The following is a 19,709-nucleotide window of genomic DNA, read 5'->3' on the forward strand; positions in this document are numbered from 1 at the left end:
AAAAACAATATAAAGTGCTTTGGAGGACAAAGTGCTATGGGATCATTATTCTGGGAAGGCACACTGGAACAACCACGTCTTCAAGCTCCTCCTAAAGACTGCCAGAGTTGGGGCATGCCTGATGTCCTTAGGAAGTGAGTTCTAGAGTCAAGGGGCCACTATCGAAAAGGCCCTCTCTCTCGTCCCCACCAATCGTGCTTGCGATGTAGGTGGGAGCGCGAGCAGGGCCTCTCCAGATGATCGAAGAGATTGCGTGGGTTCGTATACAGAAATGCGGTCATGCAGGTAGGCGGGTCCCAAACCCCTGTGCAAGCATATTTACTCTATGTACACCATCTTTGCTTTATTGAATACTAGCTGTACCTGCTATGCGTTGCTGTGGCCAACCTTCCCTCTCTCTTTCTCTTCTTTCTCTCTCTCCTTCCTTCCTTCCTCCCTCCCTCCCTTCCTCCTTCCCTTTCTTTCTCTCCTTCCTTCTTTCCTTCTCTTTCTCTTCCCTTCCTTCCCCCCTTTTCTTTCCCTTCCTTTCTCCCCTTTCTTCTTTCTCTATCTATTCTTGGACTGCAACTCCCAGCACTCCTCCTGATCGATCAATCTACCTACTTATCTATCTCCATCTAATCTATCTATCTGGAGGATTGCTGAGAGTTGCAGTCGAGGAATAGAAAATGGGAAATTTGCAGGGATTGGGATGCTCTCACAGAAATCCAAAGAGAAGCAAGCTTATGGCTTAGAAGCAGTGCATTTGGACCATCCTCCTTTCCTAAAGGGCCTGGTCTAGGGGATGCTGGGAGCTGTAGTCTGGAAGAGACTATGGTGTGATTTGTTTGTCAAGGGGAGACTATGGTGCGATTTGTTTGTCATGCGCTGTCGTGTCTTTTTTGCTTTTTAAATCCCTTCTGCTGTGTTTTTCAGTAGTTTTTTATGAGTGATGGTCACTCGTTGGCCTGATCGATGTCTCATGTCCAAATTTCGTTTTAATTCGTCCAGTGGGTTTTGAATTATGTTAATCCCACAAACGAACATTACATTTTTATTTATATAGCTGTTTTATTGCATAAATAGGATCTACCAGCTGACCTTCTTCTTTTCAAGCTCTATCCATCAACAATGAAGGGAAAGCTTATTTATTTACTCTATTTGTATCCCTCCTTTCTCTACCGTGAAGGGGATTCATGGAGGCTTTACATATGGCAACTATTCAATGCCTTTGAACAACAAACAGATTAAAATAGATTAAGTTAAAATTTTATTTTTTAATAAAAACACATGAAAACATATAAAACATTGCAATTACTATTAAAAGCACGCCATCAATTTCTTACTTATTTTACCAGACATTGTGTATCCATAAATATGCAAAGTTCTTTTTAAACCATATCAAATGCAACCTGATATTTAAAGATGTAATTAAAAGCCGCACTCCAAAAGAGGAAAATAAGCAAACTCACTTCTTCTGGTGGGATGTGGTGCGACGGGTGCAGAACACAGCCACAATCACCACAACCACAATGGTGATAACTCCCACTGACACGATAATGACCAGAAGCATATTGTACTCCAGAGGAGAAGGGCTTCCATGGGGGCTGTTGCTTCCTTTAAGAGAATAAATAACATTTATTACAAAAGGTGACCATTTTCCAGTTAAGAAATGTAAGGGGTTTCTGGCTTGCAGCGAAACCCAGTATAACACTTGCTTGTACTGAACACAAAGCCATGCTATACATGAAGACATCATATACTAATGGGACTTTTCACTGCATTGAGAAAAACACATTATTATTATGTATTGTCGAAGACTTTCATGGCTGGAATCACTAGGTTCTTGTGGGTTTTTTCGGACTATATGGCCATGTTCTAGAGGCATTTTCTCCTGACGTTTCGCCTGCATCTATGGCAAGCATCCTCAGAGGTAGTGAGGTTATTATTATTATTATTATTATTATTATTATTATTATTATTATTAGAAACACAACAAGATGAGTCCACAGCAGACACTCTGCTGGCTGTTGTATTGGATCACACGTCGGACACTTCCCAAGTAAGGTGGCCTTTTGCAGCTGTCAGATGGTAATTTTGTCAGCGGCGATTGTGTTTAAGTGCAGGCCAAGGTCCCAATCACCACTGGGACCACTTTGACTGGCTTGTGCCAGTTCGATCTTTAAATCCTCATATCGTGTCAGCTTTTCCAGTTGTTTCTCTGCAATCCTGCTGTCACCTGGGATTGCAACATCGACAATCTATACTTTGGAGGTCGTCGTTGTCGTCATCATCATCATCATTATTATTGTTGTTGTTGTTATTATTACTATTATTATTTCTAAGGGATCTTTCTAAAAATGCTTCCCACAGTATAAAAATAACTCAAGTTGGATTAGACCTGGTGGGCCATCATCCAGTCCAACCCCATTCTGCCAAGAAGCAGGAAAATTGCATTCAAAGCACCCCCAACAGATGGCCATCCAGCCTCTGTTTCAAAGCCTCCAAAGAAGGAGCCTCCACCACACTCCGGGGCAGAGAGTTCCACTGCTGAACAGCTCTCACAGTCAGGAAGTTCTTCCTCATGTTCAAATAGAATCTCCTTTCCTGTAGTTTGATGTCATTGTTCTATTGCGTCCTAGTCTCCAGGACAGCAGAAAACAAGCTTGCTCCCTCCTCCCTAGGACTTCTCACATCATGATCCAAGACCCTCATCATGTTTCCTCTTAGCCTTCTCTTCTTCAGTCTAAACATGCCCAGCTCTTTAAGTCGCTCCTCATAGGGCTTGTTCTCCAGAACCTTGATCATTTTAGTTCCCTTCTCTGGACACATTCCAGCTTAGAGTCAACATCTCCCTTCATTTGCAGTGCCCAGAATTGGGCACAGTATTCCAGGTGTGGTCTAACCAAGGCAGAATAAGAGGGGTAGCATGACTTCCCTGGATCTAAGCACTAGACTCCTATAATCCACCAGCTTTTCCAGAGAAACCTGCGGGTCACCTCAGTTACCAGTATAAATGAAGACTTCGCTTACCACTCATGGGGGGTTTATAGTCTGTTCCCCCATCCGGAAGCCGGCTTCCTTTTCCAGCAGATCCCAAAGCTGGAAAGCAAAAAGGTTGTTTAGAATTCAATCCTGGCTTGCCTTTTTAAAACTAGTTTCTAAACACATTGTTTAACAATTTTTTCAGACAGAAAACCGCCATGGTTCAGACAGACAGATTGCAGGGGTTTCCTAGAACTGTCGGTTCAGCTGTATCCACAATAATTACATTCATGTAGCAATACGCACACACATAAACACATGGTTTGCACATCTGTAAAGGCAGGAACCAAACACTATATAAGAGACCTCGTGGGCCATCCAGTCCAACCCCATTCTGCCAAGAAGCAGGGAAATCACAATCAAAGCACTCCGACAGATGGCCATCCAGTCTCTGTTTAAAAGCATCCAAAAATGGAGCCTCCACCACACTCCGGGGCAGGGAGTCCCACTGCTGAACAGCTCTCACAATCAGGAAGTTCTTCCTAATGTTCAGGTGGAATCTCCTTTCCTGTAATTTGGATCCATTGCTCCATTGCATCCTAGTCTTCAGGGCAGCAGAAAACAAGCTTGTTCCCTCCTCCCTTTGACTTCCCCTCGTATATTTATACATGGCCACCATGTCTCTTCTCAGCCTTCCCTTCTTCAGACTAAACATGCCCAGCTTTTTAAGCCACTCCTCATAGGGCTTGTTCTCCAGACCCTTGATCATTTGAGTTTCCCGCCTCAGGAGACATTCCAGCTTGTCAGCATCTCCCTTCAACTGCGGTGCCCAGAACTGGACACAGGTACATTTGAACCCACCCGTTCTGAGCATGCATTTGCATCCATCCATGCACCCTGCGCTGCCAACTTAGAAAGATTTCATTTCGAACACTCTATACACAAAGCAAGTATCAGCTTTTTAGATTTTCATATTCTACCAAAGCTCACTGTTTTGCATTTAATGGCTGTTAGAAAAACAATGTCTCTTGCAAGAGAAGGAAGGACATAGAAAGCACATCCATTTGTTTACCTTGATCATTAGACATTTTATCTGATGTTTCAGCTACCAGGGAAAGCAAGTGGAAAGAAACAAACAAGAGAAAGATCACCAAACCTGAAAGAGGGACCCATTTGCACGGAAAATGTAAACTTTTAAAGTGAGAGGGTAAACAAATAGTATCACTGCAGATCTAAACATTGACTTGACAAAACCGTCTTCTAATTTTCAGGTCGCGTTCACACTTACAAAAAGAACTATTCACATGGAATGATAAAATTATGAGGCATCCTACTGATTTAAAGACCTCTACTTTGAAATATTCTATCTGTCAGGGTAAGTACTCTTAAAGATGTCAAGTAACAAGCAAGTATTTTAAAAATGGATTCACAAAGTCAACTGTGTAATCTTATTCACAAACTAGCTGTCCCCTGCCACGCGTTGCTGTGGCCCACATGGCGGTTCTGTGTGGGAGGTTTGGCCCAATTCTATCGTTGGTGGGATTCAGAATGCTCTGTGATTGTAGGTGAAATATAAATCCCAGAAACTATAAATCCCAGAAACTTCAACTCCCAAATGTCAAGATTTTATTTTCCCCAAACTCCACCAGTGTTCACATTTGGGCATATTGAGTATTCGTGTAGAGTTTGGTCCAGATCCATCATTATTTGAGTCCACAGTGATCTCTGGATGTAGGTGAACCACAACTCCAAAACCAAAAGACACTGCCCACCAAACCCTTCCACTATTTTCTGTTGGTCATGGGAGAACTGTGTGCCAAATTTGGTTCAATTCCATTGTTGGTGGGGTTCAGAATGCTCTTTGATTGTAGGTGAACTATAAATCCCAGCAACTACAACTCCCAAATGACAAAATCATTTTTTTTTAGTGTAGGACATACATTGGGTTGTTAGGTGTCTTGTGTCCAAATTTGGTGCCAATTCGTCCAGTGGTTTTTGAGTTTTGTGAACCACAACTCCAAAAACACTGCCCACCAAACCCTTCCACTATTTTCTCTTAGTCATGGGAGAACTGTGTGCCAAGTTTGGTTCAATTCCATCGTTGGTGGGGTTCAGAATGCTCTTTGATTGTAGGTGAACTATAAATCCCAGCAACTACAACTCCCAAATGATAAAATCAATTTTTTTGAGTGAAGGACATACACTGGGTTGTTAGGTGTCTTGTGTCCAAATTTGGTGCCAATTCGTCCAGTGGTTTTTGAGTTCTGTTAATCCCACAAACAAACATTACATTTTTATTTATATAGATAAGACATCACCCATGACAACATCTAGAACATTTACACCAGTGTTTCTCAACCTGGGGGTCGAGACTCCAGATGGGGTCATGAGGGGGTGCCAAAGACCATCAGAAAACACATATTTCCGATGGTCTTAGGAACCCACTTTGAGTCCCCCTCGGGGTGAGAAAAGCAGTATACAAATACTGTAAATAAATAAGAGAAGGCTGAAGATCTCTCCATCTCTCCTTCTCTTCCTTTTTGGAAGAGCGAATTCAGACAGCGAATTCTCCCACTAAAAGCCCTCCTCCTGGCCTCTCACCCAAGGGGAGGGGTGTTTCTGAGACTCCTGGTGGGAGGGAGACCAGGTGTGCTTGGTACATGGAAGCATAGTGAGCATAGTGAGCATGCACAGGCGAGGGAGAGCGTGCAAGGCTGGAGAGAGGCTCGCACCAGCGAGTCCCTTTAAGGCAGGGGAGAAAGCACCCATGTGGTGTGGGACTGAGAGTGGCCCAGCAGCATCCATCATTGTTTGAGTTCAAAATGCTCTCTGGATGTAGGTGACCTACATCTCTCCTAAATCACTGTCAATTCCTCCCAAATCCCTCCAGTATTTTCTGTTGGTCATGGGGATTCCGTGTGCCAAGTTTGGTTCAATTCCATCCTTGGTGGGGCTCAAAGGGCTCTTTGAATGTAGGTGAACTATAAATCCCTGCAACTACAACTCCCAAATGACAAAATCAATACCCCCTCAACCCTACCATATTCAAATTTGGGTGTATTTATTTATTTACAGTATTTATATTCTACCTTTCTCACCCTGCAGGGGACTCAGGGCGGATCACAATCACATATACATGGCAAACATTCAATACCATAGACACACAACATATATAGACAGAGACACAGGGGCTTTTTAACATTCCAGTTTCATGAGGGTATGCTTTTTGAATTCCGGCCATCAAGGGAGCTGTCGCTTCACCATCCACTTGTGACACCGATGGAGTACTTCCTCATTTTTTTGCACGCTGCTGGAGATTTTTATGGCATCGTAAATTAGTTAAGGTACCGCACAAGTGGTAATTAAATTCCCTACTTGACAGAGGCAACTGTCTTTCAGGCTGCAAAGGTCGACAGCAAGCTAGTCAAATGGTCAGAAGCTCACTCTGACCCGGGTTGGCTTTGAACTCATGACCTATCGGTCAGTAGTGATTTTAATGCAGCTGATTTTAATGCAGACTTCCAACCAGCGGTGCCACAACCTGGTGTATCAGGTATTTGTGCCCAATTTGGTCCAGTGAATGAAAATACATCCTGCATATCAGATATTTATATTACAATTCCTAACAGTAGCAAAATTACAGTTATGAAGCAACAATGAAAAATGTTTATAGTTCGGGATCACCACAACATGAGGAACTATATTAAGGGGTCCCGGCATTCGGAAGGTTGAGAAACACTGATTTACATGTTCAAGTCAGTAACCTAGTATTCTGGTTTACTATATGAGAATCACGGTCTACCAAGTGCTCATAAAATTGCTTTTGTTTTCTGTTTTGGTATACATAATATAACAAATGTTATCTGGGGAAAGAGGAGAGTGGAACTAAACTCTCTCACACACAGTATTTATAAAAATCCAGCAGAATCCTGTTTTCAAAGAAGAACCCTATCTTCTTCACATTCATTTTTCTCCCAAACTGCTTATCTCTAACATCTCAACAGGAAACACATTCACTTATACAAGAGCAACATACCTTTTGGCGTCCTGAATTGTACTGCCTCCGACATGGGACCCATGCCCTTGGAGTTGCGGGCCTGAATTTTGAAATAATAGGCCGTGTCGAGGGTCAGCTCTTGAATCTGATGGGTCAGTCTGTTTCCGACGACAGGTTCAATGACCCAGTCGTGTATTTCGGCATTGACGTCTGTGCTGTAGTAAATGATGTATCCTGCATTAAAAAATTAGAATACAGCTAGTGAGCTATAAAGAAAAAAATATTCCAAGTATTCTACAATATTTTAAAGTATTCATTATGATTAATTATCTGTGTTCTAATATTGTGCTTTTATATGGTCTGATGTGTTTATTTATAATTTTTTGGATCTTATGTTATTTTATTTTTATGTTTTATTGTTGTATTCCTATGTTGCACATTTGCATTGTTGTGCTGTTGGGCTTGGCCTCATGTATGCCGCCCTGAGTCCCTTTGAGGATATGGTGGTGGGGTATAAAGAAAGTTTATTATTTTACTGACACAAAAGCACAGTATGTCACAGCAAAAGAGATCTATATGCTGGATTTCGTATCACAAAAACACAGGTCTAATACTGTGTGATGTATTTTTTAATGATGCACGCAGATCCAAGTAAGGTGGCCTTCTACAATTGACAGATCGTAATTTTGTCGATGTTTATTGTTTCCAAATGCCATCTGTTTATTATTATTAGTTTATTATTATTATTATTTATAATAATAAATAATTATTTATTATTTATAAGGCGTACGGCAAGGCTGCATCCTCTCACCCAACCTTTTTAACTTGTATGCAGAACACATCATGCGATGTGCGGGGCTGGATGAATGCAAAGCTGGGGTGAAAATTGCTGGAAGAAACATTAACAACCTCAGATATGCAGATGACACCACTCTGATGGCCAAAAGCGAGGAGGAGCTGAGGAGCCTTCTAATCAAGGTGAAAGAAGAAAGCGCAAAAGCCGGGTTGCAGCTAAACGTCAAAAAAACCAAGATTATGGCAACAAGAATGACTGACAACTGGAAAATAGAGGGAGAAACCGTGGAGGCCGTGACAGACTTTGTATTTCTAGGTGCAAAGATTACTGCAGATGCAGACTGTAGCCAGGAAATCAGAAGACGCTTACTTCTTGGGAGGAGAGCAATGTCCAGTCTCGATAAAATAGTAAAGAGTAGAGACATCAGACTGGCAACAAAGATCCGCCTAGTCAAAGCCATGGTATTCCCTGTAGTAACCTACGGATGTGAGAGCTGGACCTTAGGGAAGGCTGAGCGAAGGAAGATAGATGCTTTTGAGCTCTGGTGTTGGAGGAAAGTTCTGAGAGTGCCTTGGACTGCGAGAAGATCCAACCAGTCCATCCTCCAGGAAATAAAGCCCGACTGCTCACTGGAGGGAAAGATACTAGAGACAAAGTTGAAGTACTTTGGCCACATCATGAGGAGACAGGAAAGCCTAGAGAAGACAATTATGCTGGGGAAAGTGGAAGGCAAAAGGAAGAGGGGCCGACCAAGGGCAAGATGGATGGATGGCATCCTTGAAGTGACTGGACTGACCTTGAGGGAGCTGGGGGTGGTGACGGCCGACAGGGAGCTCTGGCGTGGGCTGGTCCATGAGGTCACGAAGAGTCGGAGACGACTGAACGAATGAACAACAACATTATTATTATTATTATTATTATTATTATTATTATTATTCATTAGCTGTCCCCTGCCACGTGTTGCTGCGGCCTAGTCTGTGTATATGTGTTTTGTATGTGTGCATGTGTTTATATGTGTGTGTATATATTTGTGTATATGTATATATATGTGTGTTTGCATATATGTGTGTGTGTATGTGTGGTTTTGCGCATGCATTGCACTGTATTTTTTATTTTTTGGCTTTTAAAGTCTTCTCTGCTGTGTTTTTCATTGTTTTTATGAGTGATGGTCACTCGTAGGCCTGATAGCGTCTTGTGTCCAAATTTGGTGTCAATTCACCCAGTGGTTTTTGAGTTATGTTAATCCCACAAATGAACATTACATCTTTATTTATATAGATTATGATGTATAAGTCAGTATGTGGTACTTGAAACACCCATACAAACCCTTACTGTTGTTCCACTTCTTCCACAATGAAGAATCCCACAGTAATTATTAATTCATTATAATTTGTATTAACAACACATCTAAAATCAGAAATGGAGCAAATTAGATGATACTGTGAATGATTTCAATTTGAAGCTTTTACTACACAATAGGATTCCACCAGAGGGCAGACTTTTCACATAGTTCTCCACTAAATACAAAGCCAATATTATTCCATTACTGAGCCATTTCATTCCAAAGGAGCCAGTGAACATAGAAACTGGAATAATTTTTGGGTGATAACCAACACTAGTGAAGGTTTGGTCATTCCTCCACTGTCACTAACAACAAACTGGATTGACTAATTTGAGAGTCAGAACCCTAATCAGATCCCGCTTTGTGAATGGGAACAAGGAGCTTGTTTAGAGTGGTCATGAGAATGTATATAGCCTGATCATGTCCATCTTAGTACTTCCGGTTATTGGTTTTTTGTTTGTGTATTGTTTGAGCGAGTTTTAAGGCTCCTGTTTTATACCCTTACATTTTATCTGGTGGGGTTTTATCTGATAGGTATGCTTTGCTATGTTTTATTTTAACTGTATTTTTTGGTTTTAATGGACAGTTTTGTTTTCTTTATTTTATTTACAGTATTTATATTCCGCCCTTCTCACCCACAGGGGACTGAGGGTGGATCACAATGAACATATATATGGCAAACATTCAGTGCCATAGATACACAACATATATAGACAGAAACACAGAGGCTATTTAACTTTCCAGCTTCATGAGGGTATGCTTTTTGAATTCTGGCCACCGGGAGAGCTGTCATTTCACCATCCACTTGTGACACCGATGGAGTACTTCCTCATTCCTTGCAGGTTGCTCGAGATTTTTATGGCATTGTTAAATTAGCCTCCCCGCATAAGTGGTACCTAAATTTCCTACTTGACAGATGCAACTGACAGTGCCTTCTCGGTGGTGGCCCCTTGGCTATGGAACTCCCCATTGAGATTAGATCAGCCCCTTCCCTCCTAGTATTTAGGAAACAACTTAAGACCTGGCTATTCAAGCAGGCATTCAGTGAATGACAGAAATATGAAAATATGGAAGTAAAGAAAACCTTGGAATTGATGCAAGGTCTAATGTTTAATGTTGTGTCTGTGATTGTTGTTTTATAGTTTTAATGGTATTAATTTACAGTCATATGCTGTTGATTTGATACGTGAGGTTTTTATATATGTGAGGCATTCAATTTTGCCATTGAGTCCCTCCAAGAGTGAGAAAAGCAGTATATTTATTTATTTGTTTGTTTGTTTATGTCATTTATATGCCGTCCTTCTCACCCCGAAGGGGACTCAGAGCAGCTTACAAGATATACACATACACACACACACAATGAATTATATTATTAGCAAAGCACAATATCAGTATTATATATTACTATATTGTACTATACAATTATAGTACAATATATTGCATTAGTAATATTACATGTAATATAAATATATATAATTATAATATCATGTTACTATTATTAGTATTATATTGTATTACATTATAATATTATAAATATTATATGTATATGCAATATATTATGTTATATTACATTACATTATATTACTAGCATAGCACAAGAGACAAGGTGGAACTGTCCCCTGCCCCCCACACTCTTCACTCTGGCCCAGAGCAGCAGTTGGGGCTGGAAGGAGGGATCAATATATACACTGAATACAATAAATAAATAAATAAATAAATAAATAAATATGCTATAAATAAATAAATATTTGGTCTGCAGCAGAATTTAAAGTGCCCCTTTCCAAATGCAGAAGCAAAAGAAAATCCCTCTTCCAAAAGTGTTCACCAGTTACTTCAGTTTCTTTTGAAATGGGAGGAAAAATGGGTAGTGTGGCCCCTCTGATTTTCTGCAGTTACTTACTGCTGCTTTATGGTATGGGACACATATTCCAATCCTCACTGGAGCACGAAGCCAGAAAAGCATAGAGTCTGGAAAGCCTTCCCTCTGTTCTTTACAAAGCTGACTTCTGTTTGCTATAAACTCTGTGTCAATAGAAGGGTATTACCTGAATACTACTTAAAATTCAGAGAGGCTTGTAGTCTAAATGCGATTCTAAGGATTTAAAACATCAAAAGATCCCACAAATATTTGATGCTTCTACTTACCATGTAATGGCTACGTTAAGTAAAGGCCCAAGCCACCTGCCAGTTCAAGCTTCAATTATTTCAAAGGGGAAATGCCAATAAGGGAACACATTTCGCTCTTGAAACAAAAGATAACAAAGCACGGGAGAATCCTCCAAGGCATTTAACCACACTGTTCTTTCTATATACTTAATATAAATGGCATAATAAGCATTCTGAGGTATCGAGAAGAAATTTCACCTGTAATTTTGCCGTTGGCTTCGGATGGCGGCTGCCAGTTAACTATGATGGTTCGTGGCTTCCCTTCTTTGCTCACCACTGTCACATCTTTCGGAGGAGAAGTTGGCACTAAGGAAGAATATTTACATTACACATAGCCAGCGAAATCAGCTGTATTCTGGTGTATCCTGTAACAGTTATACTCAAAGCTAAGCCTACCAACTACCAGCAATAATAATAGAAATAGTAACCTCAATAATGGGCTCCCTGGTTGCGCAGAGGGTTAAACCGTAGAGCGGCTGAACTTGCTGACCGAAAGGTTAGTAGTTCAAATCCAGGGAGTGGGGTGAGCTCCCACTGTTAGCCCCAGTTTCTGCCAACCTAGCAGTTCGAAAACATGCAAATGTGAATAGATCAATAGGTACTGCTTCTGCTCCATGCAGTCATGCTGGCCACATGACCTTGGAGGTGTCTATGGACAACGTTAGAAATGGAGATGAGTACCACCCCCCAGAGTCAGACATGATTAGACTTAACGGCAGGGGAAACCTTTATCTTATATAAAAAATGAACAAACCTAAAAAGGAGAGCCAGAGTTCATAAAAGTTATTTCCAAGATCGCCAGGACTCTAAAATCCTTTCAAATATAGTCTCAAGAGTCAATCCCCAGATAAATCTATAAACATGATAGAATGAATCCAAGGCAGGAAACTTATGCCACACATCAACCAGGAACAACTTAAAAACTTGAATAAACAAATCATCAAACGTAGGACCAGGAACTGAGAGCTGTTCACCTGAATACAATGTTGTTCTCACAAGGACTGTACCAGCCGAAACCCACTTAAAAGGCCTGAGTCCCTCCCATGACATCATTCCTCACACACCTGCTTTTTTACTCCTTATCTCTAAGCTGCTGGGGAAAGCAAGTCTGTTTCTCTTGTACACGACTAGATTTAATGTCAGGGGAAACCTTTATCTTTACCTAACTTCAATAATAAGGATTTCAGGACTAATTTTCTATTTACTTATTTATTTCGTATCAAAAGCATTGCATAAATTACTATAAAACTGATAAAAATAGAAGGAGCGCAGTTGGCTAAATATCTATCAAGCAAAAACGGGCAACAGCAATGGCAGTGTCTGTAGCCTCCAACAATTCTTCCTCTGTACATGAGGCAGGCCATTGCGGACAAGCATACAGATGCAGAGTTGTGTGTTCTGCTCCAGTCACACAAGATGTGGGATTCTTTTAGATAGCGCCATTTTGCCAGGTTGTCTTTTGATCTGCCCACTCCACTTCTGAGTCTGATTTCCAAGTTGCCCATTTGAAGAAAACGGCACTCTCTAACTTGACGCCTTCCAAAGGTCTGGAAAAAGACCCTCATGAGGGACCATCCAATTGGGATTTCCTGATTTAGCTGCCCAGAAGGATGCCCTTGCTGTTGCTGGAGGGACACCAAGAGGAGTGGTAATTCTCATAAAGCTTTTCCTTGATTTGAGTCTACTGGGGGGAGCCTGATAGCCATGTAGTGGATAGCTTTCACAGTGTTCAACCTTATTTCTCTCATGTTTAGCAGCAACTTCCCATTACACATCAGAGGGGGCAATGCCAGTTAGCTTGTAGAGCAGGGGTCCTCAAACTTTTTAAACAGAGGGCCAGGTCACAGTCCCTCAAACTGTTTGAGGGCCGGATTATAATTTGGAAAAAAAATGAATTAATTCCTATGCACACTGCACATATTTTATTTGTGGTGCAAAACCACTTAAAAACAATACAATAATTAAAATGAAGAACAATTTTAACAAATATAAACTTATTAGTATTTCAATAGGAAGTGTGGGCCTGCTTTTGGCTGATGAGTAGGATTGCTGCTGTTGTTGTTGTTGTTGTTGTTGTTGTTGTTGTTGTGTGCTTTCAAGTCATTTCAGACTTAGGTTGACCCTGAACCTAGGTAAAAGACCTTGGAGGGCCGCATCCGGCCCCCGGGCCTTAGTTTGAGGACCCCTGTTGTAGAGTTTATCAACAGCTGTACGTTTAGGACATCCTGTGATTATTCTGCATGTTTCGTTCAATGCTAATTTTCTAATGACAGGTATGTTAACTATCTTCCACAGAGCCAAGGATATACAGCTTCTGAACTGAGCTATAAAGTGTTCCTTATTTAGCCAAAGAAATCCATAATGGTACAAAAAAAGAGCAAGGAATGATAACTTCAATTTCATTTCACACAATAGAACCAAAAGGCAGAGCCAACAATTAATTTTGTATGATTTTAAATCATTCACTCATTTGTGGAACTAGCAACAAAAAATAGACAACAGCTTCACAAGAATACTCTCTATAGAGGTTGGAATGTCTTTCATCTACATACTTTAAACATTTCTCTAAACATTTATATTTATTCACTACTATAAAAAAAACAAGAGTTTCTAATTAGCATTAAAAATCAAGCTTCTCGACAACTGAAAAATATGGGGCAAAGATCATGGATTCAAAAGAGCACATGCGTAAATATGTGTTTGAAACATTTCTCGAACTGCCCAGTTTCTCTACTTCAGAAAATCATATTAAAATCAAAGGAGTTTGTATTTATGATTGCTTCAAGGACCAGATCAGAGCTTGTCTGATCTTACTTATTCAATAATTAAAGGGTTTCCTCCTTCTCAATTAATAATTAACCATCAAGTTATTCCTCACAAGTTATTATTAAGATATAATTTGTGTTTAAGAAATATTATGCTTTTTTAAAAATCTATTCTGTAACAAATCTGCTTATTGGCATATAGAAGTCCTTTTGTTAAGACGGCAGGAATACTCTCACGCTCAGAAAAATGCCACAAGATTATTACCATCACCCCGGTGTTCGGATAATTTGCTGGCAAAGATACAACATCCTATAAAAAGTGTCATATTGTAAAAAGAAAATAGTCCGATAGCAATACCTAGTTCAAAGGTAGTTCCATGTGCTGTCATACTCCAAGTACTTGATCTTCGGCCCTTAGTCACCATCACAGAAAATTCATACAAGGTATTTGGTTTCAAGCCAGTCACTAAGAAGCTTAAGGTGGTGGTATTTGCAATCTAAAAGAAATCAAAGGGACATGAACGGAGACTGTCTGGATAAACTGGCAATAGTATAAAACAGCTCTTTCCAAACTCCAGCCCTCCAGACATTTAGGATTAGGCTTCCCAGCATTCCTGATTGCTGGCCAGGCTTCCTGGGGCTGATGGTAGATGAGATCCAAAGCATCTGGAGGGGCTCAGAATCTCCTACTGTTAAGCCAATGAAAACATACTTTCTAATACCATACTGCGGCAATGCACTAACAGAAATAAATGATCAAAGGTATTCACTGGCTTTCAATGTGGTTTGGCAAAAAGCTTCAGCCGGCAGCCCTTCATTTCGATCAGAGGTGCCAAACACTGGGTGTCTTTAGAAAGAGGGTGATGGTAGTTAAGCTGGAGATCCTGCACAGCTCACAGAGTTGGACTCCATGGCCCATTGGACCACTTGTAACACTACGGTTCTTTATCTCAGGGATGGCAAACTTATTTTCACCATGGGCCAGATAAGCCTTATGGTTGCCTTCAAAGGGCCGTTGAATGAATGGACAGAGAATCTGTGGATACAGAGGGCCAACTGTACTTTTTTAACATAGTGTTCTTGTTGGAGTTCAGCCTGTGATTGTGTCTAATGATGAGGGTACTCTGCATGCTGGGACTGACAATGATGGTTCTGAGGTTCATGTATCTAATGATGTGTCTAATGATGAGGTTGCTCTAGATGCAGATAATGACAATGGGATCCCTGTTCAAGGTGTCTTTTCTGATGGGAATGTTCTTGAAGGGTTTGGGGACCTGTCCCAGCTGAAGAAATTAATGAGTCAGTAGACAGAATGAATATTTTCAGTCAGTACAGGCAAACAAACCAATCTCTCAGGAATTCTGCCAGACTGAGAGAGATTCATAACAGAGACAAGGCTGAAACAAAATCCGTTCCTGGCCGCTTGGGACATAGAGTAGATTAGGGAATAAAAGTGGCAAGTACATAATCTATAGTCAGACGAAGCAACATTGGAATTGGGTCAAGACATCTTTCCTGGTCCTTGGAAGCCTTGCAGGCCCGTAGCCAGGATTTCGTTTCGGGGGGGGGGGGCTAAAAAAATTTCAGAGGGGGGTTCGGGGGGGGGCTGAGTTTTGGGAGGGGGCTGAGTCTGAGTGAAAGAGGGTTTACCCTAGCAAACCTTTTGTATCATTACCCCAATACCCCCATGCATATGGGATATATTGAGTATGGTGATCAGATCATGATATGAATAAACATAACAGTTTAAATAATGCACCAGTAAGGCCTTTTCGCGAACCACCATGAGAATTTCGGGGGGGGGGGGGCTGAAGCCCCCCAGCCCCCCCCCCCCCCCCCCCAGCTACATGCCTGAAGCCTTGCCTTAGATAGATTTGTGTGTTAAGTGCCTTGCTTGATTTCATGATTCAAGTTTGGGAGTTTTACCTTGGAAGTTTCTGTATCTGTTTTTCATGAACTCTGATGGACTAATTTCCTGGACTATTTGTTTCTGCTTAGCTTTCCACCTAATTGGATTCACCTATTTTAATGGAATTTCACACAGATGCTCACCTTGTACTTTGTGTTTGCCGGAATGTTGGTTTTCCAACGGACTGTATAGTAACGGGCATCGGAGACCTTCTGGTTCTTTGGCAGAGAGTTGTCTGCCCAGGTAAGTCGAATGGTATCATGGCTTAGGATAGAAGCCTGAACTCCCACTGGAGGCATCATGGGGGAGGGATCTGGCACTGGAGTGTATGGAGCATTAACAACAAATAAATCAACCTCAGAAGTGTCTAGGGGATTGATGGGCAAAAAAGTGGGTATTACAATAAAAAAGAAAAGAATGTGGCATTAAATGTAAACAGAAACAAAAGGGTGAAATGCAGGGTCATACAATGAAATGAAGGTGAGAAATGGAGAAAAAGAGAGAAAAGCCAGAGTTAATAGGCAACACAAGACCAGCACAAAAAAGTATTCAATGATTATTTTTGATCCCTTCTTTAAACACATGCAATAAACAAAGCCTAATGTTTAGAAGATTGTCACAAAAGTAAGAAGACCATTTCTCATTAGACATCTGAAATATTTTTGAGCTCTTCAGCATTAGCTGGATTAATGTATTAATTCATCTCATCTCCAACATGTTGCTGGAAAACAAGGGTAAATTAACACACAACAGCGATAGTTAATCTTCCACATATTTAGTGTGCATTCAAGTTTACATTCATTCAAGGCAAGATCAAGAGGCAAGCTGAGCAACAAAATGCCTAAAAGAAACTGGCTTCCAATGGATCCACATGGTAGAAACCAACATTAGCAACAATAAGGCAATAGTACAACAGACAGATGTTGTTAAATATCTCTGCTTAAGAGCCTGAGACAAACCAGCAGTTTGTAACTAAATAATCTTATCTGAATACTCATTTAATATAACCATTGATATTTCCAGGAACACTATTAACAACATGAACATTACATGTTTACATTATCAATTCTGATTCAAAACACACACACATGTATACTGATGTTTTCACAATTGAAAAACACTATAAAATAGTAAGCCATACAAAAAAACATAGTCATAATTCAATAATAATTTAACATGAAACATCATGGCAACTGTAAATTCAAGAACATGGAGCAAATGTCTCAACAAATAATATGCACAACGAAAACCTGCTAACCACACTGTAAATAGTATGATTTTAAAGATGCCCGTATCGACATTTTAAACTATAACAAAACAGACATATTTTACCTGTATATGCCCTGGTCACTGCACTTTCATAGAGTGGGATTCCTTCGCCAACGTTGTTGTAAGCTTTCAGAGTTATGACATAATGGGAACTGGGATCTAAAGAAAAAGAATGGTTGAATTTGTCGTTACACATTTAAGAATTCCTAGATAACAGTCCTATTTTGCTTTGTTGAATAGTTTTTTGTCAAATTAATTTTAAGCCTAGAATTAACCAAGATAATTATCTGAGGAACAGATAAAAGGCCCTCCATCCACCCCAACTGCCACTGCCTTTTCATACTGCCAACCACATTTCTTTTTGTGTAATGTATGAATTAGATGGTAAGACTAAGATTACTGTATATACTCGAGTATAAGCTTAGTTTTTCAGCCCTTTTTTTAGGCTGAAAAAGTCCTCCTCGGTTTATACTCGAGTCAAGGTTATTTATTATTTTACTGTATTGTTATTACTACATTTATTATTTTACTCTATTATTATTATTAAATTTTCATCATTTTACTCTATTATTATTTGAAATGTAACAAGATTAGTACACAGCAAATAAGATCACTATGCTGGCTGTATTATTATTATTATTATTATTATTATTATTATTATTATTATTTTGCTCCATTATTATTGGAAGGATGACATTGAAGAAGGTTAGATTAATGGTTTAATCAGAGTTGGCTAGTCTTATCACTTTTGAATTGCCTTATTAATTCATTATTATTATTATTATTATATTTATTTAGGATATTTCTATACTGCCTTTCTCCACTGCGCAGACCCAAAGCTGCTTATAAACAGGAAACAGGATACAAACATTAAAGTCCTTCCATCAGGAGAACAAAATAGATAAAACCATGATAAACAACAATCAATAAAATCTCACATTTCAATAAAACCATAAGCTCCTCCCCCATTTATCCCTCCTCCATTCCAGGCAAAAATCCCCTCATTCATGCCATGGCTCAATTAAAGGCCTTGTTAAATAAGAAAGTCTTGATCCCCCTTCCTAAAGCTGAGCAAAGATTGAGCAGCCCTTAGTTCTTCAAGGAGGGAGTTCCAGAGGGCTGGGACTGCACCTGAGAGGAGCCTTCTCTGGTTATCTGGAGACGCATACTGGTGGGGGCTCGCATATGGATCCAGGTTTCCCCGCTTGATCTGAATTCATGCCCTGGGATACATAGAGTGTGCTGCAATAGCCAATGCACGCACCACTGAGGCCAGGCTTTATCTCTCCCGAAAGAGACTCAAAGCCTAACACATAAAAGTCGATACTGCTTCTATACTGTATTTAGAAAATTACCCATGGGTAGCCATAACTATTACTGTTTTGTTCCTTACCCAAGTTCTCTATGGTGTAGTATCGCTGCTTGTAGTCCACCTTGATGGTCTGGGCATGAGGGCTGCCTACACCATACCCAATCGCATACCCTCTGACCACAATATTTTGGTTTTCCGGTGGAGTCCAGCTCACAACAATACTTGTGACGAGTGGCCGGACATGGAGGGAACTTGGAACTTCTGGAACTATTGATTCTATTAGAAGGAGAGATAGAAGAAGTGAATTAAATAATCTGATTTAAGAAATATGACATTATTTATTTATTTATTTATTGGAACATTTGCATCCCGTCCTATTCTCGACCTCCGAAGAGGGACTCAGGGCGACTTCCGATAATATAAAAACACCAATAAAATACACAATTACATGAAATTATAACAAATATACATTTTAAAAAGTTCACCAAGTTTAACTGCTTTGGACTGCCCCAACTCAGTCCAAAAATGTGGTCCATACAATTTGTAGCATCTTACTGTTAAGTTGTTGCATTGCTGTATTGGTTCTATTATTTAGATACGCTCACAGAGAAAACTTATTACTAATGCGAGCAAAAGCTGCCCTGAATGTTGACATTTCAGTCTTTTCAAGGCAAACCTGAATGTTTGGAAAGGTGGGAAGAAGCCCCTTAGAGCAGTGGTTCTCAACCTGGGGTCCCCAGATGTTTTAGGCCTACAACTCCCAGAAATCTCAGCCAATTTACCAGCTGTTAGGATTTCTGGGAGTTGTAGGCCAAAAACATCTGGGGACCCCAGGTTGAGAAGCACTGCCTTAGTGGTTCTCAACTACTAGTAAGATGCTGTTTAAACACTAATAGATCACATTCAATAACAATACTGTAGTGAATGTGTACATTATGATGATATAAAGCAACCACATAGATCAGTGATGGGCAACCTTTTGAGCTTGGTGTGTCAAAATTTGCCAAAAACCTGAGCATAACTTGGGTGGAGTGTCACTTTGAGAAAAAAACCATAATTTTGCAATATTTAAAGTTTAAATAAGAAAAATGTATAATCCATGCTGAGTTATGGAGTGAACAATGCTCAAACATGCAGATGTTAAATTTGTAGAGCCTTTTACAAATTTAAAGATGGAAATAGATTGGCT

At 40.2% G+C, this 19,709-nt stretch overlaps 1 protein-coding gene across 11 annotated transcripts in view; it reads right to left on the minus strand.

The window, feature by feature from the left end:
* The window catches only part of NEO1 (neogenin 1), a 124,883-nt gene that overhangs the window by 15,637 nt on the left and 89,537 nt on the right, over positions 1-19,709 (minus strand). For 6 of the 11 annotated variants that reach the window (XM_067471419.1, XM_067471420.1, XM_067471418.1 and 3 more), the window contains exons 15-23: positions 18,602-18,796; positions 17,272-17,367; positions 16,083-16,306; positions 14,389-14,527; positions 11,464-11,571; positions 7,001-7,195; positions 4,037-4,069; positions 3,013-3,081; positions 1,452-1,596 (exon numbers count right to left, since the gene is read on the minus strand). In XM_067471419.1, coding sequence (XP_067327520.1) covers positions 1,452-1,596; positions 3,013-3,081; positions 4,037-4,069; positions 7,001-7,195; positions 11,464-11,571; positions 14,389-14,527; positions 16,083-16,306; positions 17,272-17,367; positions 18,602-18,796 — 1,204 coding nt within the window. The remainder of the gene's footprint in view (positions 1-1,451; positions 1,597-3,012; positions 3,082-4,036; positions 4,070-7,000; positions 7,196-11,463; positions 11,572-14,388; positions 14,528-16,082; positions 16,307-17,271; positions 17,368-18,601; positions 18,797-19,709) is intronic. The other 5 variants (XM_067471417.1, XM_067471412.1, XM_067471416.1 and 2 more) reach the window with 3 other exon arrangements.

This window comes from Anolis sagrei, chromosome 9 (assembly GCF_037176765.1).
Source record: "Anolis sagrei isolate rAnoSag1 chromosome 9, rAnoSag1.mat, whole genome shotgun sequence".
NCBI lineage: Eukaryota > Metazoa > Chordata > Lepidosauria > Squamata > Dactyloidae > Anolis > Anolis sagrei.